Here is a 14,786-nt window from a genome sequence, read left to right as displayed (position 1 = left end):
TTCTGGGCAGTAACTCCCAGGGTACTAGATTGGGGCAAGTTGGAGTAGATACTTCCTTAGCCGCCCGGCGTGTGACACGCGTCAGCTTTCCCGAGGCTGTTTGGCTTCTGCTGACTTGCATGAATCTTTCCAGGGCATTTCCAGGGTCAAAAGGAGTCCCTGCGAAGCAGGCAGGCTAGATAATAGGATTTATTTAACTGCATATTTAGTGTGGAAGTATAATTTCTCTCCAAGGGATGTTTCAGGTGAAAGAGTCCGTTGAGATTCTGAGAAAGAGGGGGGCAGTTGGTGGGGACGGTTGCAAGGGGAACAGGCAATGTAAGGTTGGGAACTAGTTTTTCTTCTCTTCCGCTCTGGGGAAGAATTGGGCTGTTCAAATCCATGGAGCCTTTGAGCAAACCCTAGCATTTGCCTGCCCATCAAGGGATGGTGCCCTGGATTTGCAATGGGCCAAATTAACCAATGATGTTATGGTTAGCCGGCAGCAGGTGCGGAGAGCTGAGGAGAGCGAGGACTCAGATGAGGGGCCAGGACTGTTAGGGAGTAGACTGCTGCCTTCAGAGATTGTGGGGGCTGGCAGCAGCGATGAGGAGGTCCCCGAGGAGCCTGTGCCAAGTGCGCACGGGTGCAGGATTGCTCACGGGAAAGAGCAGCTACAACAGCACGGGCAACTCGGGAGTAAGGCTGCAAGGTAATGGCCTCTCCTTCAAGAAGATAAAAGCCAGCTGTGAAAGAAACGTACTTTGCAGAAGGCAAAGACGTTTTGAAACTCCAGCCTCGTGGACATTCCAGTATCCTGAGTTTGTATTTGAAGATTCTTGTATTGCACATTATTTCTTGTCTGTTATCTTTTGGCAAGTCTCACACCGTTTGGCAAGGCTTGTGCTTATCACAGCTAATTATTTTGTGAAAGCATTACAAGGTTTCTGTTCCTTTTGGGTTGTGTTTGATTTATTGGAAAAGGGCGTGGCTCAGAACAAATGTATGCAGATTTTTTTTCCCCCTTCTGTGACGTATACCATCCAACCGCTTTGGGGGACCAATTTGGAGAAAAAAAAAATCCCCGATTATCATAATGCACACATTAGGTTTCGTGCCCATCGAAATGACTATCGACCAAGTTAAACCACCAATTTATCCAGCCCCTAGGGCAGATTGCGAGGACTATAGGAAAGCCTCTAATCCGAGCCTCCCCATGTTGGAGGGAAGAGATGTCAGAGAAAGCAATGACTCTGCTCATCCCCCCCACCATACACCCCCGCCGGTTCCCTGTAAAAAAGATGAGCGGGCTTACTGCACGAGGCCGAACCAGGTTGCAGGGTATGTGCGTGTGTGTGTGTGTTTCGGTGGCTGCGTGATACCGAAGCCTTCACCAAAGGCAGTGCCTCCCTCTCAGCCCTAAGCGGTTTGCAGAACATCCCGCTTCTTGGCCACGCAAGCCTTTCCTGGCGCTGCGTGGCAAGGACGGAGCATCGCCTTCCCTGCCTGCTCCTTTCCTAGCCGTCCTGTTTGCCTCCGTCTGCTGCCGTGGCCGTCCTTCCTCCCTTACACTCCAGGCTCATCTTCTGACTGGGCACCTGCGAGGGACGGCAGAGGAGAGGTCTCCAGCTCCCACTCCCGTTCCCTAGCAACCGGCCTTCCCAGGCATCCTGCCCAGAAAAATGGGAAGGAAGGCAGAGGCAGAGCTCCGCGGATGGCCCTTTTCCTTCGGGAATTTCTCTCCAGGCCTCCTCACGGGGGAAAAGTTTTGCTCTGGTCCTCGTTTATCCCCGCCTATATCCTCCTATAGTTTGTCTCAGCAGGTTTGTCCCTTTGCTGCTGTTTAACTGGTCCGTCGTGAGGCGAGGAACTTCCTTTCACTCCTTCTAGAGTATCTGGCTTGTCAGATCCTCAGAGGTGGCTTCCGAGCCTGCCTGGTTTTCCTGTTTCGTATCCCTTAAATGAGATCCTGACTCCCTTCCAGTCCCTTCTGGGCCCGCTGACTGGATTTCTTGGGGGTTACGAGTCAGCTCAGGACCCAGGGAAGCAAAGCAGCCCTGAGGTTTTGGGGAAAAAAGACAAGATGCGGGGTGGATTTTGGGGAAGCTGCTTGGGATACCCCTGGGATTCAAAGCAGGCAGGCGGGCAGCTGGTTAATCTGCACCCTTCTGCTGTTTTGGCAGTGGGGGAGCTTCAAGAATTGCACCCCCTCTTCCTTGGCTCTGGAGCCAAAAGGAGAACCAACAGGTGTGTAGGGGGGGGGCAGCAAGCAAGCTTGGCCTGAGGACACCTGGCTGGGTTTTTGGTCCTCCTCTTTCTCCCTAGGAAAAAGGCTTATTGGCATCGAGGATGTGTTTGCGAGACCCTTCCTTTTTAACCCAGTGTCGAGTTTCTGGGTTACATTTTCTAAAAGAGAAAAAAAAAACTGTCTACCTGTAAACCTGCAAGGTGTGTGTGTGTGTGTGTGTGTGTGTGCAGGGGTGGTTTTGTGATCCTTTCTCCCCACCCTCCGCACCCCCGGTTTGTGAGAAAGCTTGTGTTTGTGCCCGCAGCGGCTTTGGATTGCGGGGTTGCGCACCAGGGTTCAAGCACCAGTGGGTTTTGTGTGTGTGTGTGTGTGTGTGAGGGGGAGTGCTCGCTCCCAAGTAATGCCCTGCAGCGACTGGGGGCGGCAGGCAAAGCGCTCCTCCCTTCCCATTCGACGGTTTCCCTGCCATTCCGCTCCCGCTCAGCCTTGCAAAGAGCCGCCCCCACCCAGATGCACGTTTACATGCCTGTGCCCGCCTTGGCTTATTATGTGAGCCAGATTGATCCCAGCCCCCCACATTCACCCACCCGAGTTTTCCCTCCCCCTTCCCCCCCTCCCGTGATGCTCACACCGCTCATCTCCTCACCCCCTCCCTTCTCACCTCCTCACCCCCTCCCGTGATGCTCACACCGCTCATCCTGGGGCGGGGCAGAGGAGGAGGAGGAGGAAGGAAGGGGGCTTTGGGGAGAGGGGGTGGCTTTCTGGAAGGGGTCCCCCCACCCCTTCTCACCCCCTCCACCCCGCTTCTGGGGCTCCGAGGCAAATTTCTCCAGCCTGCCGGGGGGGGGGGCGAAAGGGAGGAGGGGGCGGGTTTCGAGGGTGGGGAGGGGAGAAAGGGGCAGGCAAAGAGCCCTTGCAAGGCGGTGGGGGGGACCCCCGTCCCGCGCGCCTTACCTGGCTGGAGATGAGGTCCTCGCAGACGGAGAGAGCCATCTGGATGGCGTTGGGCTTGTGGGTGACGGAGGTGGCGTTCAGCTGGATCTTCCAGGTCCCGTGCCGCTTGTTGGCCTGGCTGATGGCGTCGCGGAAGACCTGCTCGTGCTTCTTGGTGCTCAGCACGGCGCCGATGTTGATGATCTTGGGCTCGCAGCCCGCGCGGGCCACCGAGAACCAAACCAGCACGGCCAGCAGCAGCAGCCGCATGGCGACCGGCGGGGGACCCCCCTCCCTCTCCCGGCCCAGCCGCTCTCCGCGGTGCTGAATTCCCGCCTCGCTCGCTCGGTCGGTCGCTCGGTCCGGCGGGGCGCGCGCGGGAGAGGACGCCCGGCGGGCTCCGCCAACCTGCCACTGCGGCAGCCGCGGCGCGTCGACTGGGGCGGGGGCGAGCGAAGGAAGGAGGGAGGGAGGGGCCCCCGGAAAGCCAGCCCCCGCCCGGCCAAACCCTCCAGCTCCTGAGGGAGCCCCCACCCCAACCAACCACCCACCCCTCTTTCCACGCCAGCGGTTTCTAGAAGACCCCCCCCGCCGCCTCCCCGCACCGCCCCGGAATCTGAATAGAAGAAAAGGGAAGTAGCGGGTGGGAGTGGGGGTCACCTGGGGCTTCTGCCAGGAAAGAGCCACCTAAGGATGCCCCCGCTCTGTCCTCCCTTTCTGCAACCCCCTCCCCCAGCTCCAAGGACGACACCCCCCCACGCCCGAGCCCGCACGGTTTTTCAGCTTTCGCAAGGCAACCGACCCCAAAGCAGGTGACCTGTTTTTCAGGCGAGAAGAAGATTGCTTCCTCTGGTTGGGGGGTGCAGCCCAACTGAAGGAAGGAGGGATCTAGAGGGAGGAGAAAGGAAGGAGGGATGGATGGATGGACTGGCTGTGGAGGAAGAAGAGGGAGACGACCTAAATAAAGCCAAAGGACACGGCGAGCAGGACAGCAGCTCACCAGTCCTGGGGGGTGGGGGGAGGAAGGGTGGTGGGGGTGTGAGAGAATTATTTCCCGACATAGCGGACAGAACAGCCCAGCAATTTATGGAGATGTGCACCTGTGCAGCTGGGGACCAAGTGGAAGACGTAGGTCTCCTTCCTTTCTTGTGAGAGGGGACAGTGAAACCCCCGGGGGCTCTATGCCCCCCACTGCAAAGGGGACAGGAGGCTTCCCTGCAGTGATCATACTGGGCAGGAGTGTCCTGGTGGGCAGTACAGGCCGGGCAGTGGTCCAGGTGTTGCTCTACCTGGCTAGGAATCGTCCTGTGACTGTCAAAACGAGCAGACACAGCCTCTCCCTCCTTAACAGATAACTGATCATCAGAGTTGGAAGGGACCTTGTAGGTCATCCAGCTCAACCTCCCTGCCCAAGGGGGAGACCCTACACCATTTCTGACAATTGGCAGTCCAATCTCTTCTTGAAAGTCTCAAGTGATGGCGCTCCCACGGCTTCTGTTCCACTGGTTGATTGTTCTCAACGTCAGAAAGTTTCTCCTTATTTCCAGGTTGAATCTCTCCTTGTTCAGCTTCCATCCATTATTCCTTGTCTGGCCTTCGGGTGCTTTGGAAAATAGCTTGACCCCTTCCTCCTCTCTGTGGCAACCCCTCAGATATTGGAAGGCTGCTGTCCTGTCTCCTCTGGTCCTTCTCTTCACTGGACTAGCCAGGCCCAGTTCCTGCAACTGATCTTCGTATGTTTTATCCTCCAGTCCCCTCATCATCCTAGTTGCTCTTCTCTGTACTTTTTCTAGAGTCTCAACATCTTTTTTTATAATGTGGTGACCCAAACTGGATGCAGTACTCTAGGTGTGGCCTTACTAAGGCTTTATAGAGTGGTATTAATACCTCACTTGATCTTGATTGTATCGCTCTCTTTATGCATCTTAAGATTGCATGAGCCTTTTTGGTTGCCGCTGCACACGACTGGCTCCTATTTAGCTGGTTGTCCACGAAGACTCCAAGATCCTTCTCACAGTTACTGCCACTGAGTCTGGTTTCGCCCAGTCTATATGTGGACGCTCCCTCGCTTCTGATGGCAACAAATACTGGTTCCTTATTTATTCTCGTCTGAAAGGCCTTCAACAAACGCAGGAGGGGGAGCCTTCCTCCTCTTAACAGCTTTTTTTTTGCCACCAGCAAATTAGAGGTTTTGCAAAGATGCAGAGAGGCGGGCAGGCATTCAGTATAGACAATGGCAAATACTGCCGAAGTGACAGGGTTGGATTGAATTCCTATATATATATATATATCTTCATTTTGACACCCACAGACCTCGCTGAAGATTAAGCCCACCCCACACCTTGTTCAGAACAAAAGAACTGCGTTTCCCACCCCCCACCCACCCCTTTCCAGCAGCCCCAGAATCCAGCCACGCAAACCGGTCCTGGTGACGTCTTTAAAAAGTGCACGTTGCTATAGAAACACTTCACTATGTTGGTGTCCCACATCTCCCAAATGTGCTTTGAGAACAGGAATGAAAATAGCAACGGTGTGTGTGTGTGGTGGTGGTGGTGGTGAGAAACACAAGCCTCAGAAAGTGAGGCTATGAGAAATTAGGGTTGGGGGCGGGTGGGCTTTGCAATTATCTCAACAAAGGAGAAAGCCATGGTGTGCTCTGGCAAGCATTGCTGTCCGTGCAAGACCCTAGTAAAGTTTGTGGAAACCTCACCACCCTGCGGTCCATTTGGCCTTTCTGAGTTCTCAGCAGCAGGGCCCGATCTGGCGGTGGGTCCCCGTGAAGCCCTGCCTTATCATTTGGGGTCCCAACCCCGTCAGATTTAGAAAGGCAGTTGCCGTAGGGTTAACATTGCAGCTGCCCCTCCGCCCAGGTGCTGAAGTGCCTCCCTACAAAGCGGGCAGAGCTGGCTCACAGGCTCCCTTAGAGTGTGGAGACCCCCTCTGTGCCCCTAGGAGGGTCTCTTGCCTCCCAAGCAGGACATCCTTGGGGGCTTCCCGAGCAGGCAATTCCCCCTCCATCTCCCCACTGCCCCAGTCGGGGAAGCGGGAGAAATAGGGAATAGCCGTTTGCCGATTAATCGTGAATTACTTGGGACCGTCCCGGCTGGAGAGAGGGGCCCGCGAGGGGACAGAAGGCAGGGTCTCCTTTTCTAACCCCGCCAGCCCCTTCCCCTTGGCCAGAGTCTCTTCCAGCTCCGCTTGTCGCCCATGGCCACCTCGGGTGCTCCTGGCCTCGTCGGGCTGGGCTGGACCGGGGCGACGGGGCTCTGCCGGAGCTGCCAGTGGCCGAGAGTTCCGCCGGCGGGCGTTTGAGTCGCCCACTCCTTTCCGGGATGCAGGTGCGCGAGGAGGCCAGGCCGGGGAGGAGGCGCCCGAGCGGGTCATTCCCTTGCGGCTGGGCTGGGCCGGCCCCGGCTCCGGCAGAAGCGGCTGAGACGCCCCCCACCCACCCACCCCGATCCCCGGGTCCCGGCTGGAGCTATAAGAGGCGCGGAGACGCGCAGCAGCCGGGCTTTTCAGGATGAGGCTGGTCGCGCTCCTAGGGGCCGTTGGAGCTGCTGCCGCTGCCTCCTTCTTCCTCCTGCCCCCGCCGACCCTCTGGCTTCTGCTCCTGCCGCCTCTCTTGCTGCCGGTGGTCGCGGCCGGAGGCTGCGTGGCCTGGCTGGCGCTGCGGCCCAAGCGGCTGATTCGCCCGCTGGACCAGGTGGGCTACCTGCCTGAGCCCGGCTGGACCCGCGCGCAGAGCGCCGCGCGGATGCGCCGGAACCGGCGGACCGGCCAGGTCCTGCCTTCCTACCCCAACGGTTGGTTCCGGCTCTTGGGCTCAGACGAGCTGGCCCGAGGGGAGGTGCGCAACGTGGCTGCACTGGGTGAGTGGCTCTGCGTTCCCACGACGCTCCAGGGAGAGCGGAAGAACGGAGGGAGGGAGGCGGGCAGCCGAGGTCCGGAATGCGGTGGAACAAGCGGCCCTCGAGTATGTCAAATGGCCGCGGAAACCCTTTCCAGCTCTCAGCCGAAACGCGGGGCCTGTGGCGGGGATATCAGGGCAGGTGCAGAGATTTTTTTTTATAACAGATAATCAGAGTTGGAAGGGACCTTGTAGGTCATCTAGTCCAACCCCCCCTCCCCCGCCCAAGCGGGAGATCAGCTGCCGATGGTCCGGCTCGTGTAGTTCCCAGGATTGGGGAGTTGTACCCCTTAATGGGAAGACTGATCCGTCTCCCCTCCACCCCGGCTCGGCTCTGTCTCCCTCCCTGCCTTGGTTCAGCTTGGCTTTTTAAACAAGAGGGGCACTCCAGAAACGCGGGGAGTCCCGTTTGGTGTGGGAATGTAGGTGCTGGCCTAGAGGCTAGGAGCTGGCAAGGATTCGGAAGGGAACGGACTGGCCCCCTGGGGTCTCTCAGCCCAACTTGTCTCACAGAGTTGGGGCTTTTTTTGTGTGTGGGTGTGTGGGGGGAAGGATAGAAAGCAAGGAGATCCAGTGTGTTTACCATCTAATAAATACTCTTGGGAATGAGCCCATAGGTGTATAAAAAGGGTCAAATCCAGCCTAGACTCGTTGTGCCACAAACCAAAATAACACCCTCTTTCTCCAACAATACGGCCTCCCCCAATAGGAAGTCCCAGCATGTTTTATAGGCATGAAATGAAATTAAGCCCCTCCCCCCCAAATTAAGGCCTATATTAAAACATGCGAAATGGGGGGGGGAATGGTGGGGGGGCTTTCTGTTAGCAAGTACTTTTGTTGCACACCCGGATATGGTGCTGCCTGCGTTGACCCTGATACGAAGTGCCCCCCAACACCGAGGTCAACATCCAAGCCATCCGCTCGAAGATGCAAGGGGGGGGGGGAATTAAGTCACACACACCCCGAAAAGACAGCCTAGGCGTTTTTTCGGGGCTCAAAAAAAGAAAAAGAAAGACCTGGCCTTATTATATGAGAAACGCGGTAATAAATTGGGCGCAGCGAGAAATTGAGGGCATCCACTCAGTAGGGGTGGAATATGCGTGGTTTGGGGTTTGCTCAATACATGGGATTATGTCAGAAGAGCTTCGGCTTATACAAGGTGGGATACTTTCCCAAGGCCAAGTTAATAATAATAAACACAGTTTGCATAATTCATTCTTGTTAAATTAATAAGAAAAGCCATTTAGTTATTTGTTTGTTTGTTCGTTTATATTATTTGATTGTTTGCAAATATTTCAAGGCAGCAAACTTGCCTAATATTCCTTTCTCCCACAACAACCACCCCTTGAGATGGGCTGGCTGAGAGAGAGTGATGAGCTCATGGTTACCCTCATAGCGTCAGGGAACCTCCCTTCCGATCAGTAACTCCGAGACAAGCATAATCTCAAAAGTACTTTTTTATTAGAATAGCACCTGGCCCATCTGTGGAATTTTAAAACCCAAAATTTCCCGGACTTTCCACAATGTCCCAGCCTACAAACCATCCCCTTTTTACTCATCATCACATCACACGAACCAATCTCAAAGTAAGTTCCCTTTCTTCCTCCGCCAACCTCTTTGACCTTGAACTAACCAAATCAGTTATTTTGTCTACTAAGAGCTACTCAATTTTAAATCGCTTTCTCCAGCTATGTGGCAGCGATGAAGAAGGATTCCAAAGCTGACACACGGCTTCCAATGGATAAGGCGGGACTAGAACTCACTGTCTCCAGTTTTTAGCACTTGACCAAACTAGCCCTCCCTCCTCATGGCACAATGCCAGCACATTCTGAAGGGTATTAGAAACGATTTCGTTCCTGCACCACCATGAATATCTCTGAAATAGCTCCAATTTGCCTGCAGGTTTTCTCTCTTACCACAGTAAACCCATCCAGAAATCTGTCGTGTTTTCTGATCCATGGCTTTATTGTGCTATCAAATGTATTGCACAAACTGATTCGTCTAGGCAGAAACCAACGTTGTTCTTCTGCTAGTATTACTGAAGATGCTTTGGGACTCAGACTAGGCCAGTTGGTAAGAGATTCTTGCGATTGGGGAAATGAACTGGCCATGTCTGCCAACAATCCTTAGAACGTGTGATCCTTCACTGGTTGGTTAAAAAGGAGGAGAGGAGAAGCGGTGGAGGCAGACAGGTTCTTAGCATGATTTTTTTTTTAAGTTTTATTGATTTTAACAACAAACAAGAACACATAAAACATAAAAACCTCATCCTCCTTCACGAATTTACAGACAAGTGTATCGGTTGGTTTACCACTCTTTTTGTGTGCATCCATTTCGTAGTCTCCATTGTAGTTATATTACATAATAGCTCATATTAACAGCGGCTAGGATTGTATTTGCTAAAAATTGGAAGAGTGAGAAAATACCCTCAGAGGAGAAATGATTAAGAAAACATCGGAATGTGCTGAAATGAGTAGATTGACATTTGAAATTAGAGAACAAGAGGATAAACTAAATTCTATGAAGTTAGGTTCTTAGCATGACCTTGTTACTCTTCTCTTTGTTCTTTTTCATATACAACTCAAGGTGGTGAATCCCCTTCTTTCCTCTCCTGGGTTGCCCACAAAAACAGTCCTGTGAGCTGAGTTGAGCCAAGAGAGAGGGGCTGGCCCAAAGTCACCCAGCCAGCTTGCCCGCCTCAGGCGGGCCTCACGGGGGTTTCTCAGCCGGCACCTTCACCAAGACACCAAACTGACGTAGTGACCTCTTGTGTCTCTTTCTCTAGTTTTTTCCCCTCACAGAGCAAAGCAAGAAAAGCTGGTTGTTGTGGCATTTTGGCTGCAATTAGGCCCTAGAGTAGTACCCGTTTCCTTAGGTAGGGCAGCTTGGACGAAATGTCCTGGAACGGTCATCCTTCTCCCCGCTTTGTCTCGAGTTGCCAGCCTCACAGGCTGCCTCGCTCGCTTGCGTTGGCCGAAGACTCTGAGGATTTTGCTCATGGTCAGGAGCACAGCAACTCCCCAAGCAGATGTGGAGCCACTGAAAGGATTTCCCAGCCCTCAGAGGCTTCTGGGACTCAATTCACACATCTGGGGGGGGAGCAGCAGGTGGAGGAGAATTGCTCTGTGTGATACACCTGGCAGGGGCTACGTCCTACCTGGGCAGGGACCATCACCAACCTTTTCTGCAGTAATTAGGACTGCCAGATCTTCTTTGGAGAAGCGGGGCATGCTGTCTTTTTACGTCTCCTTGAAGGAGTTGGGAAGTCCGTCCTAAATAAGTGTGAAAAGTCCATTTCTGGTCTTGTAAGACTCAATTTCACACACTGCAGTTGAAACTGGGCCTGGGACAGGTGAAGAGAAAGTTCCTCTCTTCTTCCATTCCCCCTTGTGTTCTGACCCAAGCCTTGTTCAAATCAAAGAAGCACAAAGCATATATCAAAGCAAACCTTTTAAATGCGTCTCTGTGAATTCTGCTCATTCACAACAAAGAATGATTGAAAGTAATTGTCCCAGATAAGAGGAAGACCTTTCAAGGTTACGAAAGGCTGCCAAGAACACAAGATTAATTGCAGGGAAATATCCAAAAGTCTCCAAAACCAAACCAGAATAGACAGGACTTCCGCAAAAACTTGGAGTTGAAAGAACTTCTTTGCTTCCTGCAAAGAAGCCAACCCCAGAGGCTGGCTTTTATCCCTTATGGGAGGGGCCATCACCTTGCAGCCTTATTCCCAAGTCGCCCATGCTGCTTGCAACTGCTCTTTCCTACGAGCAGCCATGCGTGCATGCGCACTGGGCACAGGCTCCTCGGGAACCTCTTCATCACTACTGCCAGCCTCCACAATTTCCAAAGGCAGCACCCCACTCTCCGATAGTCCTGGCCTCATTCCTGCATCACATGCAGGCCCCTCATCTGAATTCTCGCTCTCCAAGACCTCAGCCATCCGCACCTGCTGCCAGCGAACCACAACACCTTGAGGATCTGGAGAGCTGCTGCTGGCTGTCCGAAGTGGCCTTTTGTGTGCCAGCAGCACAATGACTTTCCAATCTGCCTGTGAGCTTCTCAGAGGAAACAGACTCACACCCATGGACTCACACCCAGGCACCTCCTGTGAATTTTGTAAAGGATGCGCAGGCCTGTCTCCGTGGTTAGTAAAAGGGGTTTGATCCTGACTCACCTTGTGAAATAGATGCCGCGTTCTTCCCAGCAAAGGAAGAAAAACTTACTTTTATCCTTTTCTCCATACGCCCAGGGGAACAGTTTGCTGTGTTCCGAGATTTGGACGGGAAAGTGTATGTTCTGGATGCTTACTGCCCGCACCTCGGGGCCAACCTTGCAATCGGTGGCCGTGTGGTGGGCGACTGCATTGAGTGTCCCTTCCACGGCTGGATGTTCTCTGGGAAGGACGGGAGCTGCGTCAAGATCCCATATGCCAAAAAAGGTGACAGGGTCTCATTTTCTGTTGGGGCTAAGGGAGAAAGCACCAGGGGGTTTAGGCCCGACTGAACGTGACTGGCTTAGAATAGAATAGAATAGAATAGAATAGAATAGAATAGAATTCTTTTTTTTTTGAAAAAGTTTTATTGATTTTAACAACAAACAAAAACACATAAAACATAAAAATATCATCCTCCTTCATAGATTTACAAACAGTGTATCGGTTGGTTTACCACTTTTTTTGTGCATCCATTTCCTAGTCACCATTATAGTTATATTACATAATAACTCATATTATCAATCAACAATTATATAACCTAACATCATTACTGAACAATCATTTGACTATAATTTTGTTAATTCATACTTTAACGAGATAACTATAATTAGAATAGAATATAGAATTCTTTATTGGCCAAGTGTGGTTGGACACACAAGGAATTTGTCTTGGTGCAAATGCTCTCAGTGTACATAAAAGAAAACATACATTCGTCATGAGTCAAGAATCATTAGGTACGACACTTAATGGCAGTCATGGGGTACAATCAACAATCAAATCATACTAGGAAACAGTCAATATAAATCGTAAAGATACAAGTGACAAAGTTACAGTCATATAGTCACAAGTGGGAGGGGATGGGTGATAAGGAGTGATGAGAAGATTAATGGTAATAGTAGTGCAGACTTTGTAAATAGTTGGACAATGTTGAGGGAATTATTTGTTTAGCAGAGTGATGGCGTTGGGGAAAAAAACTGTCCTTGTGTCTAGTTGTTCTTAGTGGCTGTGGTGTTGCAACCAAGGGTGTCCCTGAGCATCACGGAGGGCCTTTGTCTGCTATGGGGGTGGGGAGACATCTCATTTTGACTCTCCGGGGGATGAGTTGGCGCAGGCATCAGGTGAGCCGTGCCTAGCAACAGGGGAACCAGAATGGATTTTGTTCCTCTTAATTCCTTCCTAGAAATGTAGCTAGTGACAGACCTCCAAAATCTTGGACACAATTTTATTTGGCTGATTATTTTTAAATCATTAATAAATTGCTGAACCGTTTCGGTCCTGTTTTCAGTGCAGCCACGGGGACAAATAAATGAACTCTTGGCTTGGCTTTTGCTTGTATGCCTCGACGATGGGAAATCCTACACTCTTGGGATGGCGTGTCGGTCCATAAAGAGGCGTTTTTTTTACTTTCTCCTGCTTCCTATCTTCCAGTGCCTGAATTTGCAAGCACCAAAGTCTGGCCATCCTGTGAAGTCAACGACATGATCATGGTGTGGTATCACTGTGATGGCACGAGCCCAGCATGGCAAGTGGCCGAGCAGGAAGAGGTGTTGTCGCCCGACTGGGCCTTCCGGGCTGCAACGGAGCACTTTGTCAGCGCGCACATCGAGGTAGCTGTGGACCGCTGAGGGGAGGCCAACGGTGGCACCTTTTCAAACCGAACCTGGGGGTGCGGGATGGAGCGGAATGGGAGAAGTGGCGGGGTGCAGAGCGGCGGTTCTGGGGTTTGAAAGTTAGATGGGCTCCCGCCAGGGGTGGGATTCAAATATTTTTACCACTGGTTCAGTGGGTGTGGCAGTCGAAGTGACTCTCTTGGGTCTTGGGGAAAGGTGTGCTTCTAAGTTGCCTCTGGCCAAGCTAGGTGACTGTTTCCTTTCCCTCCCGGGCAGGAAATTCCGGAGAATGCTGCCGATGTAGCTCACCTTTCCTTTCTTCATAATCCTTCGGTCTTGAGTGGAAATGATCTACGCTTCACGGACAACCACTGCTGGGCATTTTTCAGGCACACCTGGGAGGTAAGGCAGCCAGCAACTGGTTCCAAATCCTAGTGGGCCAGTTTCTTGTTGTGAAAGCCAAGGACGCTGCGCTGCCGCAACTTTAAACATGAACACAAGAAGGGAGGAGCGGCCAAAGCTGCCTACATTCCTATGTTTGGAAAGCCAACGTTAAACACGGGCCAAAAGCCTCGGCTACTAAGCCTCGGAGGACGACAGGCCTGGAGGAGACCCCCTTCCCTGTTGTCCTACCCGGTTGCTGCTTGCAATATATGTGGGGAGGCTCCAGAACGTGGGTAATGTTGGAAAGAAAGGAGCGGTATGGGCAGGGGTGGGATTCAACATTTTTAACAACCGATTCTGTGAGCGTGGCTTATGTGGCTTGGTGGTCACGTGACTGGGTGGACGTGGCTTGGTGGTCATGCAATTGGCTGGGTGTGGCCAACTCAATATCACATAGAGGGACACATCTCCTCGCCTGGCCTCTCGTGACTGTGGGGATGCTGCAACAGTCGTTAAGTGTGAAAAATGGTCATAAGTCACTTTTTTCCAGTGCCATTGTAACTTTGAATGGTCACTCCACGCAAGCAAAGTACCAGCAAAGGAGGGGAAAAAAAACTCCAGAGAAGTTCCTGAGACAGGAAGTCTGGTCCTGCCAAGAATGTAAAAAGGGTTAACGGAGAGGCAGTTTCTGTAAGCAACACCAGAATGTTTCCTTCCTGCCTTCCTTACAGGATTAGGCCAGTAATTTCTTCTAACAACCGGTTCTCCGAACTGCTTTTAATGTTAACAACCGGTTCTAGGGAATAGGTGCGAACTGGTAGAATCCCACCCCTGGGTGTGTGTGTGTGTGTGTGTGTGTGTGTGTGTGTGCATGTGTGTGCATGTGTGTATCCATTTGGGCTGGTGGGGGCTTTGGCGCCAAAGCAGCAGGCGCGTTTCCAGTCAATGCAATGCTTGTTTCCCAGGCAGAGTGGCAGCCCGAGCCGGAGCCCAATGGACACTGTTCAGTCATGCTTCTTACTCACCACGTGGCGTTCTTTGGAAAGCCCGTCCCCTTCCTAGATCTACATGTTACGGCCAGGCAGGTACGACGAAATCCTCTCCTTCCAGGGACAGGGCGGTGTTTGTCCCAAGCCAGGGACTGCATCGATTACTGTGATGTTGAATTGGTTGCCTCTCCCAAAGAGAGAGAGAGATAAAAGTAATAATCACTCTTTGATTTGTTGGAGTGTTTTTTGGTTTGCTTAATCCCTGTCTAGTTTGAATACAGTTTGGAGGGGAAAATGGACTCTTTTAACTGGGTGTTTTTTGTGTCTTCTCCGTTCAGATCGGTCCTGGGTTGGTAACCTTGGCCCTGAGACACGCTTTCCTGGGCAAGGGGCTGATCGTTCAGACTGTCATCCCTCTGGAGCCGCTTCTGCAGCACGTGGTCCACCAAATCTACTACCCACGCAACATACCGTCCTTCATAGCCAAGCTGATACTGTGGGCTGAGGGAGTCCAGGTGAG

At 52.4% G+C, this 14,786-nt stretch overlaps 2 protein-coding genes across 15 annotated transcripts in view; one reads left to right on the top strand and one right to left on the bottom strand.

The window, feature by feature from the left end:
• GRIN1 (glutamate ionotropic receptor NMDA type subunit 1) overlaps positions 1 to 3,437 on the bottom strand; it is a 32,578-nt gene extending 29,141 nt beyond the window's left edge. For all 14 annotated transcript variants that reach the window (XR_015739749.1, XR_015739748.1, XR_015739750.1 and 11 more), the window contains exon 1: positions 3,182 to 3,437. Coding sequence is in view for 10 of the 14 variants with exons in the window: in XM_087914487.1 (XP_087770613.1) it covers positions 3,182 to 3,430 (249 nt within the window). In the remaining 4 variants the exon portion in view is untranslated. The remainder of the gene's footprint in view (positions 1 to 3,181) is intronic.
• A 1,801-nt stretch (positions 3,438 to 5,238) lies between these two features.
• The window catches only part of LOC113444025 (cholesterol 7-desaturase nvd-like), a 10,865-nt gene continuing 1,317 nt past the window's right edge, over positions 5,239 to 14,786 (top strand). The window contains exons 1-6 of the mRNA XM_087914730.1: positions 5,239 to 7,029; positions 11,320 to 11,508; positions 12,712 to 12,890; positions 13,170 to 13,295; positions 14,243 to 14,362; positions 14,605 to 14,781. Coding sequence (XP_087770856.1) covers positions 6,681 to 7,029; positions 11,320 to 11,508; positions 12,712 to 12,890; positions 13,170 to 13,295; positions 14,243 to 14,362; positions 14,605 to 14,781 — 1,140 coding nt within the window. The 5' untranslated portion in view covers positions 5,239 to 6,680. The remainder of the gene's footprint in view (positions 7,030 to 11,319; positions 11,509 to 12,711; positions 12,891 to 13,169; positions 13,296 to 14,242; positions 14,363 to 14,604; positions 14,782 to 14,786) is intronic.

The sequence above is a fragment of the Pseudonaja textilis genome, chromosome 17 (assembly GCF_049901715.1).
Source record: "Pseudonaja textilis isolate UNSWEBS1 chromosome 17, rPseTex1.2, whole genome shotgun sequence".
Lineage (NCBI taxonomy): Eukaryota > Metazoa > Chordata > Lepidosauria > Squamata > Elapidae > Pseudonaja > Pseudonaja textilis.
Note: the sequence above shows the minus strand (reverse complement) of the source record. Positions and strands in the feature narration are given on the sequence as shown.